Raw genomic sequence first — 18083 nt, 5'->3', positions numbered from 1 at the left:
AGGAGTTAAACCAGCTTGGATGTAAACATCAATCATTGGAAGACTTATCCAACACTGGATCCTGGTTTCTCGATCTGTGGAGTGGGGCCAACAAGGTAAAGGGGCCCTCCTGTTTCTGGCTGTCCAAGAGTGCAGTGACAATTCAGGAGCAAACAAAATAAGACACACCACAGCATCAACTCACAACAGTGCCAAGCTGAAACACAATATAAGATGAATTTGAAGTTGTGTGCAGTTAAGATTATCTTATTTAATACAGTGTAAATTTTTAAATACACTTCCAAATAGGATCATGGGAAATGTTCCCACTTTAAGATTTTGTGGGTAATTGGACAAACAGCTGTTTGTAACATTGATTGTAATTATTCATTTAAAACATTAAAACATACTAATTGCTTTTTCTTTATGTTTGAATGTTGTTGCATTGAGAGTAAATGCATCAATGTGTCATATTTTCTATGCATAAAAAAAGTTTTGTATGCACTTTTGGATGACCATGATCTCAGGACAAGAGTAACAATGTGTTTAAATTAGCTTTTTTCTCATTTTCATCAGGCGGGTGTACTTTTTGTTAAATGTCAGCCACATGAATCATCTCAACAACAGACAGCGATGCAAAACACATACCACAATCTACAAATTTAAACATGAAACACATGAGGTGTGATTACAAATCAGAACCAGAGATCAATAACCAACTTCAAGAACAAAAACATTTCCTTCTGAAGAGTTGAGTCAGCAATACTCATCACCCCAGAACAAAACCTGCATGCTTTTTTCTATCAGTTTAAAATGATGTAAAGCAGCTTTTCTTTAATAAAACCAACCAGTTTTGAGCACTGTATCAAGCTATGCAATCAGTACAAATCACATTTTAAACCAAATGTGAGTTGGTTACTAGCTGTTGATGTAACACAGTGTTCTCTGATGTTTAGCTTTGTGTCTTTTTCTGCTTTCTTTGATGGTTTTGGTGACAGTAGAGCTGACCTTAACCTGTGTTCTGGCTTATTATTTATATTGATCGCTGATTTAACTCGTTTTCTTTTTCTATCATCATTATTGACTGCTGTCTCTAAGATAATGGCATTAAAGCTTTAATTCACTTGACATGTGGAGAGAAACCCTTTTGATATTAAAGTGCAGAGAGGGCCATCTTTGAGCACGGGTAATAATCTCATTTGTTGCTGTGTCAGTCATGAAATGAAGTGGATGCTGGATTAGACCGGGTTATGATCCTATATTCAGCATTTCCTTGGAAGGGTTGAAGGAGCACACAGTCTGTATGATAGAAAACTTGACTGAAAACTGGACTTAATGAACTCACCAAACAGACTTTAAACACAGTATTTATCTGCACAGGATGTTCTTGAGAGTGTTTCTTCTCTTCAATGCTTTATCTGTCCAGCAGTTTAGGTTAGGTCAAGTGTTTCACTTTCTACCTGACATGAACTTTGTTTGCACTTTGTCCAGATGAAGAAAATATTTCAAATGATGCAGTATTTCCAAGTCAGTCTATCCTATCCCGCTTCAAAAAAAGACTTGAATTACTCCGGCAGATGAGTCAGCACACTGCAGCCAAGTATGATTACAGTTCCTCAGAGGTCAGAGCGCTGCCAAGCCTTGTGCTGAATATCAAGGACTAGATTAAGACTGTACAAATCAATAGAGCAATCTATACTGAGCAATGCATAAGTTCAGCTCAAAGCTCCTAGCATTGGATACCATAGCCTCAGCCTTCAGTGGATTAATACTGCATGATCCAATTTAGCATCTAGCTACAGCAAATGTATAGGTTTATGTTATTTCTGCAAGTGCAAGATTACCAGTGGTGTGTAAATAAAAATGCTATTCAGGTAAACGTGATTTTACTTTATAATTATATTTACTCAAGTAGAAGAAAACTACTTAGTAAGAGTAAAAACATATCTCAGAAAAAACCCACTCAAGTAGTAACTTCATTAGATGCAATTTATTACATCAATGAAAATCTCCCAAACTATCATGTCAGTAATTTGCAAAATCTTTTTCACCTCTTTTTTAAACATACATCTTTTAAAACAATATCACATGAATATATTACAGCGTGTCCTTAACAAGTAATAACAAATGTGCAGTGTACATATATTAATGGGATAGTTTAGATTTTTTGAAGTGAGGTTGTATGAGGCACTTGTCTATAGTCAGCATATTTCCTCCAGTAGATGGGGGTCAGCACAAACAGTTAAGCAATGTACTGTCCGTCACATAGCCCTTTGCCTTGACATTAGAGTTTTTTAACTGTGGAACTTTTATTTTTGTACACAAGCCGAACAATCAGTATTATAGCACAGATCAGCTGTTTGGATCAGAAAGTGCAGCTTTGAGTTTAGACAGCTGATCAGCAGCATAATACAGTGAGATGCAATCTAATTATCGATTGTGTGTGTGAGCTCAGCTGAATATAAAAAATATATTTTAGCTAAATGTATCAGTAAAGGTAGTGGGAAATGTAGCCTGATGTAACAGAGTACACAATAAAAAAAGAACTCAACAGTAATACAACAAATGTAAATATTAAATGTATGTTTTAAATAACAACTTAAGCTCACATTATCAGCCAGTAGCTTTTTGAGCAAGTTAGATTATTGAAAATACTTGAAAGTAACACAAAAAAACAACCTAATCTGTAGATCAGTAATGTGAAACTAAAAGGGGAACAATGAGAAACAATGATGAGCCATTAAGCACTGCTTTCTAATGTATTTAACTCTCACACTGTTAATGTTTTTGGAAGTTAATGACAGGAGCTGGCTCCAGTACTGACCACCACTTCCCAACTGCCTCTGCTGCTGCCATCACCACAGTAAATGGCTGCTTTGATCACAATGATTATAAATGTCCAATTATTTACCCGGTCACATACCACATCAATTAACTAGCAGCAGGACAACAGTGTGCAGAGAAAGACAGAGAGGCAGGGAGAGAGGGACAGAGAGAGAGAGAGAGAGAGAGAGAGAGAGAGAGAGAGAGAGAGAGAGAGAGAGAGAGAGAGAGAGAGAGAGAGAGAGAGAGAGAGAGAGAAGACATTTTCATTAATAACAAGGGAATATTAATCAAGTTAGCGCTCCTTAATTTTCACCAGTAGCAGCACTCTAAGGCCTAAAAGAGGATTGATTATCAGTATAATCTCTTAATCTAGTATCACTGTGTCAGTGCCAGTACAGGCTCGGGCCAGGACCTGATCCACTTCATCAAAACCTTTGTCAGCTTGAGGATCCTGTCAGTAGATCCAGGCATGTTATATGTGTCTCTCTCTTTTATCTAGTGGCATTGATTCACTAAACCGTACATGCTATGGCATATACTCTGCCTCTAATATAACCAAAACTGGCAAAAACACCCTAACACTACAAACTGTACACCCAAACCTTGATACTAACATTAAGCTGTTAGCTAGCTCAAACGGAAACTGAGCTGTGTTACGTTCAGAGAAAACAGACTGTAATCTTTTTAGCAACGTTTGAACTGAACACAGCAGGCAGGTCCGTGTTTTATTGAATAATAGAACATTCATTAACAAATATTTTCAGTAAATGAGACAGTCTGCTGCACTTTTCAACAGTTTTGTTCTCAGTTTTTTCGCAGGCTTGATGCACCTCATTATGCAAATAATGCATGTGTGTTTTGTTGTTTTATTTTGTATGTAAATGTTTTCATACGTGTTTATATATATATTTGTGGATATTTCTACAAAGAAAATGTATCATTGTTTGAATTATTAAGACTGAGAAAAGTGTAAAAATATATACATTGTTGAAGTCCCCTGATTACATAAGAGCATAGACCTACATACCAGACCTGAGCCCTGAACAGCCAGGGCCCACTTTAACCCCTGTACATACCTATTTGACAACCATGTCTTCCTTTGCTCTCTAAAAAAAACCCCTCTTTTCAAATTTCCTCTCTCATTCCATTCCTCTATAGTTTATCTTTTATACTTTCTCTCTCATGGAACTCACAACTCCTCTTCTCTCTCTCTCCCTCTCTCTCTTTTATCTCACTCTCGCTTTCTGTTTCTCTATTTATCTCTTCTTTTCATGCCCTCATCTTCTCCCTCTGTGGTTGTACTTGCAACATTGAGAGCGTAACTAAAGGCCTGTCATTATGAGTTACTATGACTCTCATCTAGACACCTTTAGTAATGGCTCTGTAGCTTTCTTAACTTCCAAAAAACAAGAGAGAGAGAGTGTGTGTTCTTCATCAAGAGCCTCAATAAATTCCCAGTAAGGCCTTGCCACAGTACTGCACCCCTGTAAATACTGCTGACATGAATCGGCAGAGTAGCCTAGTGTATATCTGTGTGTGTTTGTGTGTGTGTGTGTGTGTGTGTGTGTGTGTGTGTGTGTGTGTGTGTGTGTGTGTGTGTGTGTGTGTGTGTGTGTGGTTGTCTTACTCTGTGGAGGTTTTGGCCAGGGTGTCACAGGAGCTGTAGCTGACCCCAGAGAAGGCCTCCTTGCAAGGCAAGGTCCTCATTCCATCCATCCAGTCACCCATCGTCCCCGCTGGGGGAACATCTGAACTGCTCCTGTCCAACAACAGGTTGGCTGGCCTGAGAGGAGAGAGTGGGAGAAGAACTTAAATAGAACGAAACAACTGTGGGCATTTATATTTTAATAAAATTGGTTTATTGTTTGATTGATTTTAATTTATTATTGTGTCATGCACAAAGTGCCCAGCCCAAATGGGCTTACAAGATACCACGAAAAAAAAAAAAGCAAAGAGATACAAACCAGATAGATACCAAATACAGGTAATGCTAAACAAATTAATCATCCTGACATTTTTTTCCAAGCTTTAGAGACAAAAGGAGCCAACTTATAAACATTAAAATAAAACAACCATCCCATTCTGTCATTATCAGAGCACCAAAACATCTTTGGTTTTTGAACAGACATTTCATTAAATATCGATGTTCTTAACTCATCATAAAAAGGACAATACAGATGAAGATGTGATTCACTTTCAACTTCTCCAAGTTCACAGAATTCACACAACCTGTCATCCTCTTGAATATTTTTAACAGTTTCAAGAATGCAAAGACACTAGTGCCAACTAGATCCTTAGCTGACATTCACACCACAGCTTGGTCCATTTAAACATCCATCTCCATACTGTACATATGATTGCTACTGTACTGTAGCTACCAACTGCTTTTCAGTTAGCTACATCTCTTGCAAGGGGTAAGTTTGTGAATACAGAGTATGTGCATTGAGCTGATATTTGCGGCACCTGGCTCTGATCTTGTCACTCCCTTCGAGTGAACACAGAATCAGCACAGAGAAAAATAGCTTTTTGAATGATGATAATAAAGTTCTCCTGTAGGGTACTTGGAGCCCACAGGTAGACACTAGGATGGGGCTGGTCTCACGCAAGCAGCCTGTATTATCCAGAACAAAGTCAAAGGTGGCATTCTATAGATAAAAAGACTTTGTCTTTATAAAGGACACATTTGGTGGTCAGGAATCAGCAGAAAATAGTTACACCTCTACACCCTCCTCCTGTACTTCTGCTCCCACAAAACACAGCACCTACATGGCAGCATCAATGGCATGAGCAATATCACAGCATCACTGTGGACAGAACATTTCCATCTTGAGTAATCCACTTTGCTGCAAATTGTGCATGTGTTATCTTGTATGTTGCTTAGAGAAGAATATGTAATGTGTTAGTTCTGCTGCTGTGTTGTATTTCTCATCACTGATGATAGATAGATGCATAGGGTCCATAGATCATTGTCAGATTTAACCACACCACTCCTGCACTTGACATTCAAACTGTTTTTGACTAGTTTGTCCATAATCTAACATGACTTGCATCAAATGATATCTTAATTCATTTCATACTTTGAGATTTTCACTGTAACCACGATTCACATAATAGGCACAAGCCTACTGGCTAAAGTGTGGCATTGATAACATGCTGTTGCAGCACAGTTTCTTCTCTCAATTACTTGAATTTTCGTTTATTTTAATTCATTTTAAAAATGTGTTTGGATACCTGGGGTACTTAATATAAACCAGACCACTTGATCATCAGGGAACCATACACACACACACACACACACACACACACACACACACACACACACACACACACACACACACACACACACACTTACAAGACTCTTATGTGTCATAGGTTTCCCGTAAACCTGCACACCGCCTTTGAGATTTGAATACATAGGGGAAATCAAATCGCCACAAAAATAATTTCCATAATATATTTAACATATTCAAGAACAAGATTACTAACAAAAGCGGCATCAGTTTCTGTCTAATGTCATTACCATTTCCTGCAGTACATGTACCGTGCAGAAAAAATGCAACATTAGATTTGATTACCCTTGATGGTTTCAATTGCATCAAATCAAATTAAATGAACTGCGTTGGGCTTTAGAGTGCTCAGTCAACAGTACAGGGTGAAGGAAAGGCTGCAGGCACTGTTCTGACTAGCTCTGACTGATAGTTTTCGAAGAGAAGGCGGGGGGGGGGGGGGGGGGGGTAGCAAGAGCGACGAATATTACAGCTAGAGAGAGCAGGGAAAGCTGAAGATGACAGAAAACTATTTCCTTAATCAATGTCTAATCTCTGATGTCACTACTGATGCTGTGCTTTAAACAGATATGATTCCCCGCTGCTGTGTGAAACTTGATCACATCAAGGCAGGAATTGGGTACCAGGTCAGACCACATTAAGTCAAACTGGGTCTCAAAATATAATGACCAGTGAAAACCAGAAGGGGATTAGAAACAACATTGTATGTTTTTATCGCTGAATTTGTGAATGACATTCAAAAGTGAGTCATTTTTTGTGAGGACACCTGTCTTGCAGATTAGACAAAGGCGCCTGCGTTAAGAAAGACACACACACACATCACACACACACACACACACACACACACACACACACACACACACACACACACACACACACACACACACACACACACACACACACACAGTTGAACAGAGGGCAGGTCAGGACTGCAACAAAACAGTAGTTCTCCCTGAGGGATACTATTCATAGGCCTGTAAATAAACTGATTAGAAAAACAGGACGTCCACCTCCACCTAACTGATTTGTATTGGCGGTGAGCTTTGAAGCCATTGTGTGTGCTTATGTGCGTGAGAGTCTGGGAAATATTACCCAGTGTTCATGGATTTTGGCAGGTGTGAATCATAAGACATAAAAAAGCCATTTAAAGTTTTCAAAAGTTCAAATACATTTTCTTGTGCTGCAAAATTAATTGAAAATATTCTGAATTTTTGTGTAGAATAGCTTTTTTTGTCTGAGTGACATTAGAACTCAAAGAAATATCAGTGGAATTGTGAATTTGATAAACCATTTTTATATTATATTTTACATTATTTTAGCGTTATTTCAGTTGCTACTTGATTAACAGCTTATTTCAGAATGAAACATAAAAAATGTTAAGATCATATTAGTACCTTTGTGTACCTCCAACTGAGAAATGATCAATTAAAAGTTCCACTTTTTTATCCTTCCCCTAACTAAAAGTTAGATACATATTGTACTGTTAAATAAGAAATATTCTCTGCACCCTTAGCAATGTCTTCATTTATAATCTAAAGAAATGTAATAGAGAGAAAAAATCATCAAGTTTATATCAAGAAACACTGACACCAACAACGAGGTGTATAGAGAGAAGCAAAGTGAGTTGACATCTCAAACAGAGACAGGAAAAGGGAAGAAAAAAAGTAAGAAGGGGGTGGGGGGGGGGGGGGGGGGGGTACATTTGAGGTGGTGGCGTGGGTGTTGTTACAATGATTGAGTCTTTTCCTGCCAGATCAGAGGCCTGTCAAAAGGCCGAGGGGCCCTCAGGACCCCCTGGAGAGACTGGTTTGCAGAAAAAAAGAGGGATTGAGGGATAGAGGGTGGGGTGGTTTGCATGAGGGGGGAAGAGGGAAGCGTCTGAATGTCCCTGAGAGGACAGTCTTATCTTTTCATGAAAGTGCCAAAAAATACTTTTTTCTCCAGTATATGTTTGCTGCAAAACCAGGTAGGATACAAACTGAGATATATACATTACATCTATACCTTACATTTTAACTGTCTGGCTTTTAGTGTTCAGATTTTTTTTACAGGATTATTGATTCCCTCCTCTCCTTGTATTTGGTCCTGTTACACTTTTCCTGTATTTCTCCTCTGATCTCCTTTCCACCATATCATCGGCTTTCTTCTCCCCTCTACTGTCTGTCCTCTGAGAAGTAAACCTTAAATGACCTTGTTTTCACTCCCTTATCATTGTCTTTGTTTTCTTTGCTGTTACATTTTCAGCAACATCTCATGGCAACACAAGAGACATGATGATTGGTGAGAAAACAGAGAAAACAGAGCCCCTCGTGGACTTAACACCGACCAAAACACCGGCTCAATAGAAGGAAGTATATCTATACGCCAGAGAGAGAATAAAGTATACCCCCCTTCTAGTTTTCATTTCCCTTCCCCTCTATTGCTCTATCTTTCATTCTTTTGACCTCCAAATAACCAGGGCTGTGTAGTGTCTTGTTTTTAGAGATCTCAAGGGAGTAGAGTAGAGGAGGATGAGGAGAGAAGCTTGAACAGATTCATGTAGGCAGGTCAGTGTGAGGGGAAATCACCTTTTGACTATGTTACTGGGGCAATTCCCAGGGTGTCCCTAGGAGAGGTTAGATCGACATATAGGACCAGAGTTGGCCATTTAAATTAAGCAGCTGTTTGGCATCCTCTGCCTCTGTTGGATATGATGGATGTGATGTAGGTTTAATCAATACTACTCAGGTGGTCTGAGGGAAGCTATTAACCTAAATTGCTTCAAGTGTGACATTTTGATTTGATTCCACTCATGCATGATTCTTATTTTGAACTCTTGATTTATATTACATGCCAGAGTTTCAGTATAGAGTGGGTGTTAGTAGGTGTTTAAGAGACATTTTGACTCAAAAAAGATCAAATTGGCTGATACCAAAAATATCATTAAAAATTGTAAGTACTGGCTTATGATACTCTATATGAATCTACCATCCCAATACTGTGTGCACTGTACCTTCATCTAGTCCTTTACCGCTCTATTATCTGCCTTCTCATGGTTTCCATATATTTTTGCATATTTATCTGAATTCATCCCTTAAAGGAATATTTGGACATTTTGGGTGATATGCTTGTTCACTTTTCTGCTGAGAGTTAGATGAGAAAATAAATACCATTTTCATGTCTGCATGGTAAATTTGACACTACCACCAACAGCTGGCTTGCTTAGTTTAGCACAAAGACTGGAAACAGCCAGCTTGGCTCTGTTCAAAAGTTTTTTTTTTAATTATTTGATTTTACAAAAAAATCTACAAAAACTGATGTATATAAATGACACATTGTGGTTTTAAGGTGGAGAGGTGGGGGGTATTTCTTGGCCGGGCAGAGTAACTTCCCATCAACTTCACAATGACTCAAAATTCCAGGAAGAAACTGGTTATCTGGTTTCCTTTCACCAATATTTTCCCATTCCCAACCACCTTATTCTACAGAACAGTATCCACACCAACACAGATCTCAAGTCAGTTCCATCTGCAGTCCCTGTCCCACTTTCTTTCACCAGGAAATGGGTTAGCTCTTGTTTGAACCCCAACCCCATTTCCAGCTCAACTATTGAACATGAAGCAGAGACCATTTTTCTCGAGACAGAGGTTGTTTGAAAATGAATCAAAGAGAGGAGTAATATTATAGATTTGATTTGTAGTTACATGTTCACTGAGTCTTGTCATTATAAATTTTGCCTTGCATGGCTTGGGGGAAAAGTTTATTATGTAAAAAGCCATATACAACTACGTCTGTAGCAGTACATTACAGACCCTTGCAAATAAGTAGTAATTGTATTCTAGCCCTTTGGCTGCAGCCATTACCATGCTTTGTTAAATGCAAACACATGATTCTGTAGTGCCATTATAACCTGCAGTCTCATATATTTTAGACACCCTATAAAGCCAGTCTGATAGACAGTCCCCTCTAACCTTAATTGGACTCTCGTTGGCCTTTAATTAGTCTCTGACAGCCAACCTTGGCCCACTGACCCCAGCCCCTCTCCTTCCATACATGCAGGGACAGTAAACTATGACCAGGTCCCACCCCTGAATCCTCCAGATGCTCTCCTGTGGTCCCTGGCTCTGGTCTGGGCTTGTGGAGGAGGGGGTGCTCCATTAGCCAGCCAGGACAGCTCTGAGACAAACGAGGTGTGTGGAGTTGAGTACAGCTGCTCCCGCTGTGCAACTGCCACCACACGCACAAGTGCACGAACACACACAGATACACACCCACGCACACACACACACACACACACACACACACACACACACACACACACAGTTCTCATAAATCACCACACTCGCCTCTGTCGGCCAGCCTGTGCTCACCCAGTGTTAAAAGCCAATCAGGAAAATTACATGCAAACTCCAAGGGACCTATTTTCACTTTCTTAAGAAATCATTAGTCAATGTTATGAGCTCTGACGTCTCCATCATACCACAGCCGGCTGCTGCAGACCCCATGTCTGCACCCCTCCCTGCCTAGAATTGACAACTGTACATGGGTTGCCCTGATTCCCCACGGCCCCCTGGGAGAGAATGGTGGGTGGCAGGAGAGATGAACAAGGGGGGTTAAACAGAATGAACAATGTAACATAAAAACAAAAGAACAAGTAAAGAGAAATATGACATTTAATAGTAAATGGAAATATAAAAACATGTTAATTGAATTTGTTTTAGGTAAATATAAGCAGATGGAGAGATGAGTAGGGCTAATTTCCATGTAACATCCCACAAACACAGCAGAAGCAGGAAGGTCATTTTTATGTTGAGCTTCTGAACCGCCCGGTTCCATAAACATACAGACAAGCACCAACAGAGAAAGAAATGTAAATCGAATACAAATGTTTGTCTTTGTCTGAGCTGTATGTCTTTGTCTTTTATATTCTCCATTACATTGATAATGAATAACAGATTGTGCTTCATAAACTATAACTGCCATTGTTGTCCCAATGCTTTGTGATAACCAATAAGCAGAAAGTGCTATGACCTACAACAACACATTATGCTGTGCTGCCTCTGGTATTGTATTGTCTGGTGGCAGGTGTCTGTTAGTAACTAGGGAACCACAGCAGGAGATAAAACCTGCAAATTTAGTTACATTAATAAAATTCTAAAAGTTTAACATTAACATTCACACAGCAAATTGGAATGACATAAAATGTACATCATTGCTTTCGCTGTTTTATTTTTAATTTTTAAAAAGGACTGAATGAGTGATGGGTCTATCATTTGTGTAATGAGAAAATATGCAAACCACAAACACAGTAAATTTCCAGTATCCCTTGGTTACCTGGACATGGTGTTGGCCGTGATTTTGAGGCTCCCGGGGTTGCGTATGAGTTTATCCAGGATGCTAACTATCTGTTCAAATTTAGGCCGGTTGTTCCTCTCTTTCTGCCAGCAGTCCAACATCAGTTGGTATAGGGTAGCAGGGCAGTCCATGGGTGGTGGGAGGCGGTAACCCTCATCTACAGCCTTTATGACCTTGATGTGGGAAAGAAAATATAAGATTTGAGAAAGGACACATGAAATACAGGACCAGTCAAAAGTTTGGACAGGAAGGCCTGCAACACTAGGCATCTGTGTACTCACATCTTGATTGGACATCTCCCAGTAAGGCCGTTCCCCGTATGACATCACTTCCCAGAGCACAATGCCATAGCTCCAAGCATCACTGGCCGATGTAAACTTCCTGTAGGCAATAGCCTCTGGAGCTGTCCACCGGATAGGAATCTTACCTCCCTGAGACACAGAAAGTAAGAGAAAGATTAATCAGTCAACCTGTTAATCAGCCAATCAATTAGTCATTTAATGAATCAATATTTCTCATCACAATCTTGCTAACGGACATTACCATGTTCTTTGGTTGATTAACTGTTGTGCCAAAATCCATAACAGACCATAGATAGATCAAATGACCAAATCATATCCTCAAAAACAGAGTGTCAGACGGTATTACAGTAAAGACTGTGGAGAAGTCTTAAAATGATATATAAAAGAAATCTGAGAAATCTGGATCTGAAATGAGGGTTCATGTCACGTGCAAAGGCCGGGTTTCTCAAAGATTTAAACAATTTTATAAGCTGTTTTGAAACACGGCCTGGTTAAGATTTAAGCATTGTAGATTTAACCGTAGATTCAGAACATGAACAGTTATCTGAATTATTATTATTATTATTGTTGTTGTTGTTATTATTATTTCCAGTGTGGTGCAGGAAGACAGTGGGAACTACAGTCTCATGTTGCCTCAAGGAGCTGCTAAGCCACGTAGAAGCATTTCTTGTGTGTGTGTGTGACAATTTGGGTGTCCTATGATTACATTTCTTTTCCCACGGTTACAAGTATAAAGATTCTGACAAACATATGTTTTATATATTTTAAAATGTTTTTCAAAAAATTCGAAAAACCTCATATAGACACATTGAACGTTACTGTGACATAAAATATTGGTCAGTTCTAATTAAAAAATATCCGCGTCAGCTTTAAGACAGAAACAAAAAAAACCCCCAAAAAACATATTAATCAAACCATAATCCAACGTTTCCGGCATAATTTCTCACTGTGCTGTCTGCTGCATTTGTCATTCAAACTGAGAAGCCGGACAAATGAAGAAAATGGAGCTGAGGAAAGGAAGCCGATAGCAGCCAAAGCTAACAGAGTCATTGGCCAAGTCACTCAGCTCTTGCCTGGTGCTGTGCGGTCACACACACTGCCTGCTAAAAACGCACACTTTTACTCTACCTGATACCTGGAATGTATAACAGAAAAAACCCAAAGTCACACACATGGGTGCACACATGAACACACACATTGCCCGTAACCTCATACAGCACCCAACCCCCCAAGAGGTTAAAGGCCCCATGAAATGAAAAATACATTCTGTGTATCTGCGTTCATTTTTCTCAGGTTATATGCCAAATGTATGTCAAAAATTAGTATCAGAATATTTTAAAATCAACATTCCTGTCTTTTCTTTTCCTGTAAAACAGTTCCAAATGTTTCATGACTCTTCCTGAACTCATTTACAAAAGTTGATCCAATCAAATGTGACTTTGGGCAAGTAGCTAGCCACGCCGGTTAATTAAAAACCACACTTCACAGTTTGTGGGTCGCAGTAGCTAACACAAAACAATGTGGCAGAGTTCAGATTCATTCATCTTCCATCGTCCTCCTCCTGATCTAACAACGGGTTTAGTTGTGTGTCGAGCCAACAGTCCTCTGTAGCTCCTTACTGTGCTAAACTCTGAGCCCCGCTTTTTTTAGCAGTCCAATCAAATGCAAAGAGTTTGATATAAATCCCTCTTGTAACTGTACACGGCCCAAATACTCCATTTCGGGAAATACATCACAGTACAGAAGCTATAGAGGCTCTAACTTCCATTGTAGTCTCTTAAAAGTGTAAGATGCATGAACACCATACACATACACACACTTGACACACAAGCACAGAAACACACACGGTCCAATAAAGACAACAGCTTTTGCTTAATGAATATATGCCACAAAAAAAGAGAGAGTTCCAGAGAGAGCTGGATGGCTGCATCTGCTCACATGTGTGGAGCATTGTCAGTTACTGTAACATGGCAAAGTTTATTATTCTGTCTTATTATTTTAGATTATGTATTTCTGGGAGAAAGGCAAACGGCACACTGACTGTTTATTTGACAAGCAATTCTCAGCCAGAAAATTATACTGTGTTTAAAAGGAGCTGCACGCATGGTCTAGACCACAGAATCCTATGATGAAAATGACCACACACACTGCAGACAGAAAAGCTGAATGCCTGGAGCATGGCGTGCCTGACGGTTGTGTTTCATTCTATGACATGTTCCTCAAGAGAAGTTAGATAATTTGTACTATTTCTAGTACAAACCTTTGCAAACTAATGTTTTTCTCCCTACTTTCAAGATAGTGATAATGATTTTCTATAGAAATTAACTATCTCATCCAAAAAGCATCTTTCCTTGCCTAAACACAGTATTTAAAGGTAAAAGGCATTGTTAGCAACATCTCAAGAAGATTCACAATTAGGTAAAACAATAAGATTTCCAACAAGTTATAAGTTATATGGTAAAGATGACAACTCCATTTCCTGTTTAGGCTAATCAAATCAATTACAATAGCAATCCAAAATGTTGTTGTTCAGTATAGCTAATTATCTAAAGCATGTCTCAAATCATAGAAAGTTGAGCTAAAGTTTCCAATGCAAAGTTGTAAATCTGATCCAAGAGCAATAGATACGGCAACAATGGACCAAAAAAAGAGTAAAAATGTTTTTTTCCCGCGTCTCAAACTGTCTCATTAGCACATCTTGTTTTGAATACTTCTGCAAGTATTCAGACTCTTACATCTTTGTCTATCCTGCATTTATGTCAACTTGAATTACCCCTCTGTATGAATTTATGTCCACTTGAATTGCCTACTGTATGACATATGCTATATAAATCCACCTCACCTCAGGCTAAGGACTTGGACCACAAATGATAAACTTCAAACACATTATGTAGATTTCAGTTGAGTATTAGTGTGGATGTTTGGGTAGTGGATGTCTCAACAAGCATTTGACCACACACACACACACACACACACACACACACACACACACACACACACACACACACACACACACACACACACACACACACACACACACACACACACACATACATACATACAACCACTTATCGATGTAATACATCCCACATTCCACCTCCTCTCCATGACCTCCCAGCTGGTGTTTGTTTGTCGTGTCTGTGCTGTGATTCAGGGAGGTGAAGCTCTGTGGATTTATGTTGTTCTCATCACAACTCTGTTTTAATTATGTGTTCTTCTATGTTGCCATGCTGGGAAAATGGTAAAGTGATACAGTGTATGTGTGTGCCTTAAAACTAGGCTATTTGATTGAGATCTGGAACTAGTGTTAGTGCTAAAAGAGGACGTTTTCAGTGATGAATTCCTGAATTAAATTGTGTTCCCCAGGACATTGCCATGCCTATTAGTTCATGCTGTCATTTAGGTCCTTAGTTAGCGTTTGTGTTTCAGCTCACCCTGGTGGTGTACGCAGCCTCCGGGTCGTCCTCCAGGACTCGGGACAAGCCGAAGTCTGACACTTTACACACCAGATTGCTGTTGACCAGGATGTTTCGTGCTGCCAGGTCTCGGTGAACATAACCCATATCTGAAAGATACTTCATGCCCGAGGCGATGCCACGCAGCATGCCAACCAACTGGATGCCCGTAAACTGTGCATCGTGTTTCTAGGAGAAAAACAGAATAAAGGGAGAAAGAAAAGAGCAGGTGTACACTGTTAATGCCAGACTTTTAATGTATATTACATAGAACACAAAGGGAATCTGACCTTTTCTGATTATTTGCATAAAATGAAACCTTTTCTACACTAGTATCCACAGCATTTTCATTAACCTTTAAAAATCACCTTTGACATTCTGTACCTCATCTTGAGTTCAACTGTGAAATCCCAAAGCCAGAGCCACAGTAATGTATGGAAATTAGGATCAGACTAATATATAATTTCAATGTTATATTTCCACACCACTGCAGTGACTGTCGTCCATTTCATATATGATGTAATCTATTTTATTAGATATAAAAACAGTTTTTAAATGCTCATTCTCCCTGACAGTTCTGTGACAGAACACAGAATGCTTAAAAACACAAAAAATACACACCATGCATAACATTAAACTATTGAATTTGTAGGTACCAGATATGGGCACAATCACATTAAAATCATATTAGTGTTGATCTTCAGAAAACCATATCATCAAAACTTACTAACATTGGTACATTGCATTCCCATCACACTGTATCAAATCGTTGAATAATCAGTTTATGATTCAAATCCTGAAGATCTCATTTGGATTATCCTTCAGATTTTTCTCGCTCTACAAAATGCTTGCAAAGTGCTGGACAAGAAATAAACAGTTTTTGCTGTTTGCATTAGCAATGTGAAGTGTTTACACTGGTTTACACTCATAAGTGTTCATGAATAAGCCTATACATCTTCTGATCTACAGCTGGTGTCTGGATGGGAAAGAAACATAAACAGAAGAGAATCACTGAAGATGATATCTATCTATCTATCTATCTATCTATCTATCTATCTATCTATCTATCTATCTATCTATCTATCTATCTATCTATCTATCTATCTATCTATCTGTCTTTCTGTCTATCTATCTATCTATCTATCTATCTATCTATCTATCTATCTATCTATCTATCTATCTATCTATCTATCTATCTATCTATCTATCTATCTATCTATCTGTCTTTCTGTCTATTGAGTGACTACACTGTGACTGTCTCAGTGCTCCAGTTTGCTCTGTTTCTCAGAGACCACGTCATTTGCGAGATGACTGTAAGATGAGTGTATTTTTCTTTGGAAACCATCCGGGCCCACCTCACTTCCCATTTTGTCTGGAGCAATTAGTGGCCAGACCACCTGGCTTAGTCACTTCAAAGCTTTGCAAATTCAGAACATGGACATAAGCTACGATGTATAAGCTATGAATGTGTGTGTGTGTGTGTGTGTGTGTGTGTGTGTGTGTGTGTGTGTGTGTGTGTGTGTGTGTGTGTGTGTGTGTGTGTGTGTATGTGTGTGTTTGTGTATTTGCACATATGACATATTTTCAGTGATGAAGTGCAGGCCTCTGGCAAAATGTCAGAAAACGACAGCTACTCCTCCAGGTTGTGTCTGGATGCTGTGCAGACATGTCAAAAAAGGGCTAAAATAGGCATCAGTATAGATGCTTGCGTGCCAGTTTTGTGGCTTGGCTGTTGAGCTTTGACTAATTTCAGTGGGGCATGTCCTCTCCCCTTTGAGAGACAAAGGAATGTCAGATGAGCAGTAGGGTCACAATTTTTTTTTAAAGCAAGCAAACAAACAAAAAAGCACTTGTAATTTGATAAAGCTCTATGTCTGAAACAGTCAGAACTGCTAAAACCAAACGTTGTAATGGGCAGTATTTTTGTATTACTGGAATCTGAGCAAATGTGTTTCTTCTTCTTCTTCTTCTTCTTCTTCTTCTTCTTCTTCTTCTTCTTCTTCTTCTTCTTCTTCTTCTTCTTCTTCTTCTTCTTCTTCTTATTATTATTATTATTATTATTATTATTATTATTATTATTATTATTATTATCATTATTATCATTATTATTATCTTAAATATCAGTACTTATATATAAAAATATATATAATACAGTAGTTTTATGAGATATTACAAATACATTGTCCACATTTGAAATACCTTAAATATGGGTAAACATTTTTAATGCCGTATTACAAAGCACAGAGGATGTCAGATTTGATCTCTGATGCTCAGAGATGTTCTGAAAGCAGAAGACAGCTTTTAAACACCATGAATATAGATTTCTCACAATGCTTTTTATTCCAGTATCTCCTGCATGTTATATAAACTCTTGCTTTGAACACTTGTTTAAAAAAGAAAAGTCATTGTTGAGCATTACAAATGCAATTCAAATATATTTTTAAAATGTTATATCTACTAAGATTTACTGCTTTACCAAGTGACCAAGTATGCAATGTAAAGAAAGTGTTAGTCTCTGTGATGCACAGGTGCGAGACACTTTTTAACACCACATCATGCATCATGTTAAACCTTGTAAGATAGTGTGTGTGTTATTTCAGTATTTGTTCCCTAAGCCCTTAGACTCCAAACATATTTGTATGTGTGTGTTAGTCTTTGTTATTACTTACTCTCAAGAAGCTGTCCAGAGATCCATTTTCCATGTACTCTGTTACAATCATGACGGGTTTACCTGCAACAGAAGAAGAGATTTCAGTCTATGGTCTAAACTTATCCAGAGCCAAATCTATATGCACAGGCTTTCTAGGCATGTGTCTGAGGTATCATTGCCACTAGGGGGCCCAGACAGACAACATTCACTAAATAAAGTTTAACATATATTTTAAATATGTACAATATTT

General features: G+C 38.6%; 1 protein-coding gene across 3 annotated transcripts in view; it reads right to left on the bottom strand.

Moving 5' to 3' along the window:
• The window catches only part of epha3 (eph receptor A3), a 98831-nt gene that overhangs the window by 1928 nt on the left and 78820 nt on the right, over positions 1-18083 (bottom strand). For all 3 annotated transcript variants that reach the window (XM_062431645.1, XM_062431643.1, XM_062431644.1), the window contains 5 exons: positions 17853-17914; positions 15163-15372; positions 11708-11857; positions 11406-11599; positions 4433-4588 (listed from right to left, as the gene is read on the bottom strand). In XM_062431645.1, the coding sequence (XP_062287629.1) occupies positions 4433-4588; positions 11406-11599; positions 11708-11857; positions 15163-15372; positions 17853-17914 (772 nt within the window). The remainder of the gene's footprint in view (positions 1-4432; positions 4589-11405; positions 11600-11707; positions 11858-15162; positions 15373-17852; positions 17915-18083) is intronic.

The sequence above is a fragment of the Scomber scombrus genome, chromosome 13, assembly GCF_963691925.1.
Source record: "Scomber scombrus chromosome 13, fScoSco1.1, whole genome shotgun sequence".
Taxonomy (NCBI): Eukaryota; Metazoa; Chordata; class Actinopteri; order Scombriformes; family Scombridae; genus Scomber; species Scomber scombrus.
Note: the sequence above shows the minus strand (reverse complement) of the source record. Positions and strands in the feature narration are given on the sequence as shown.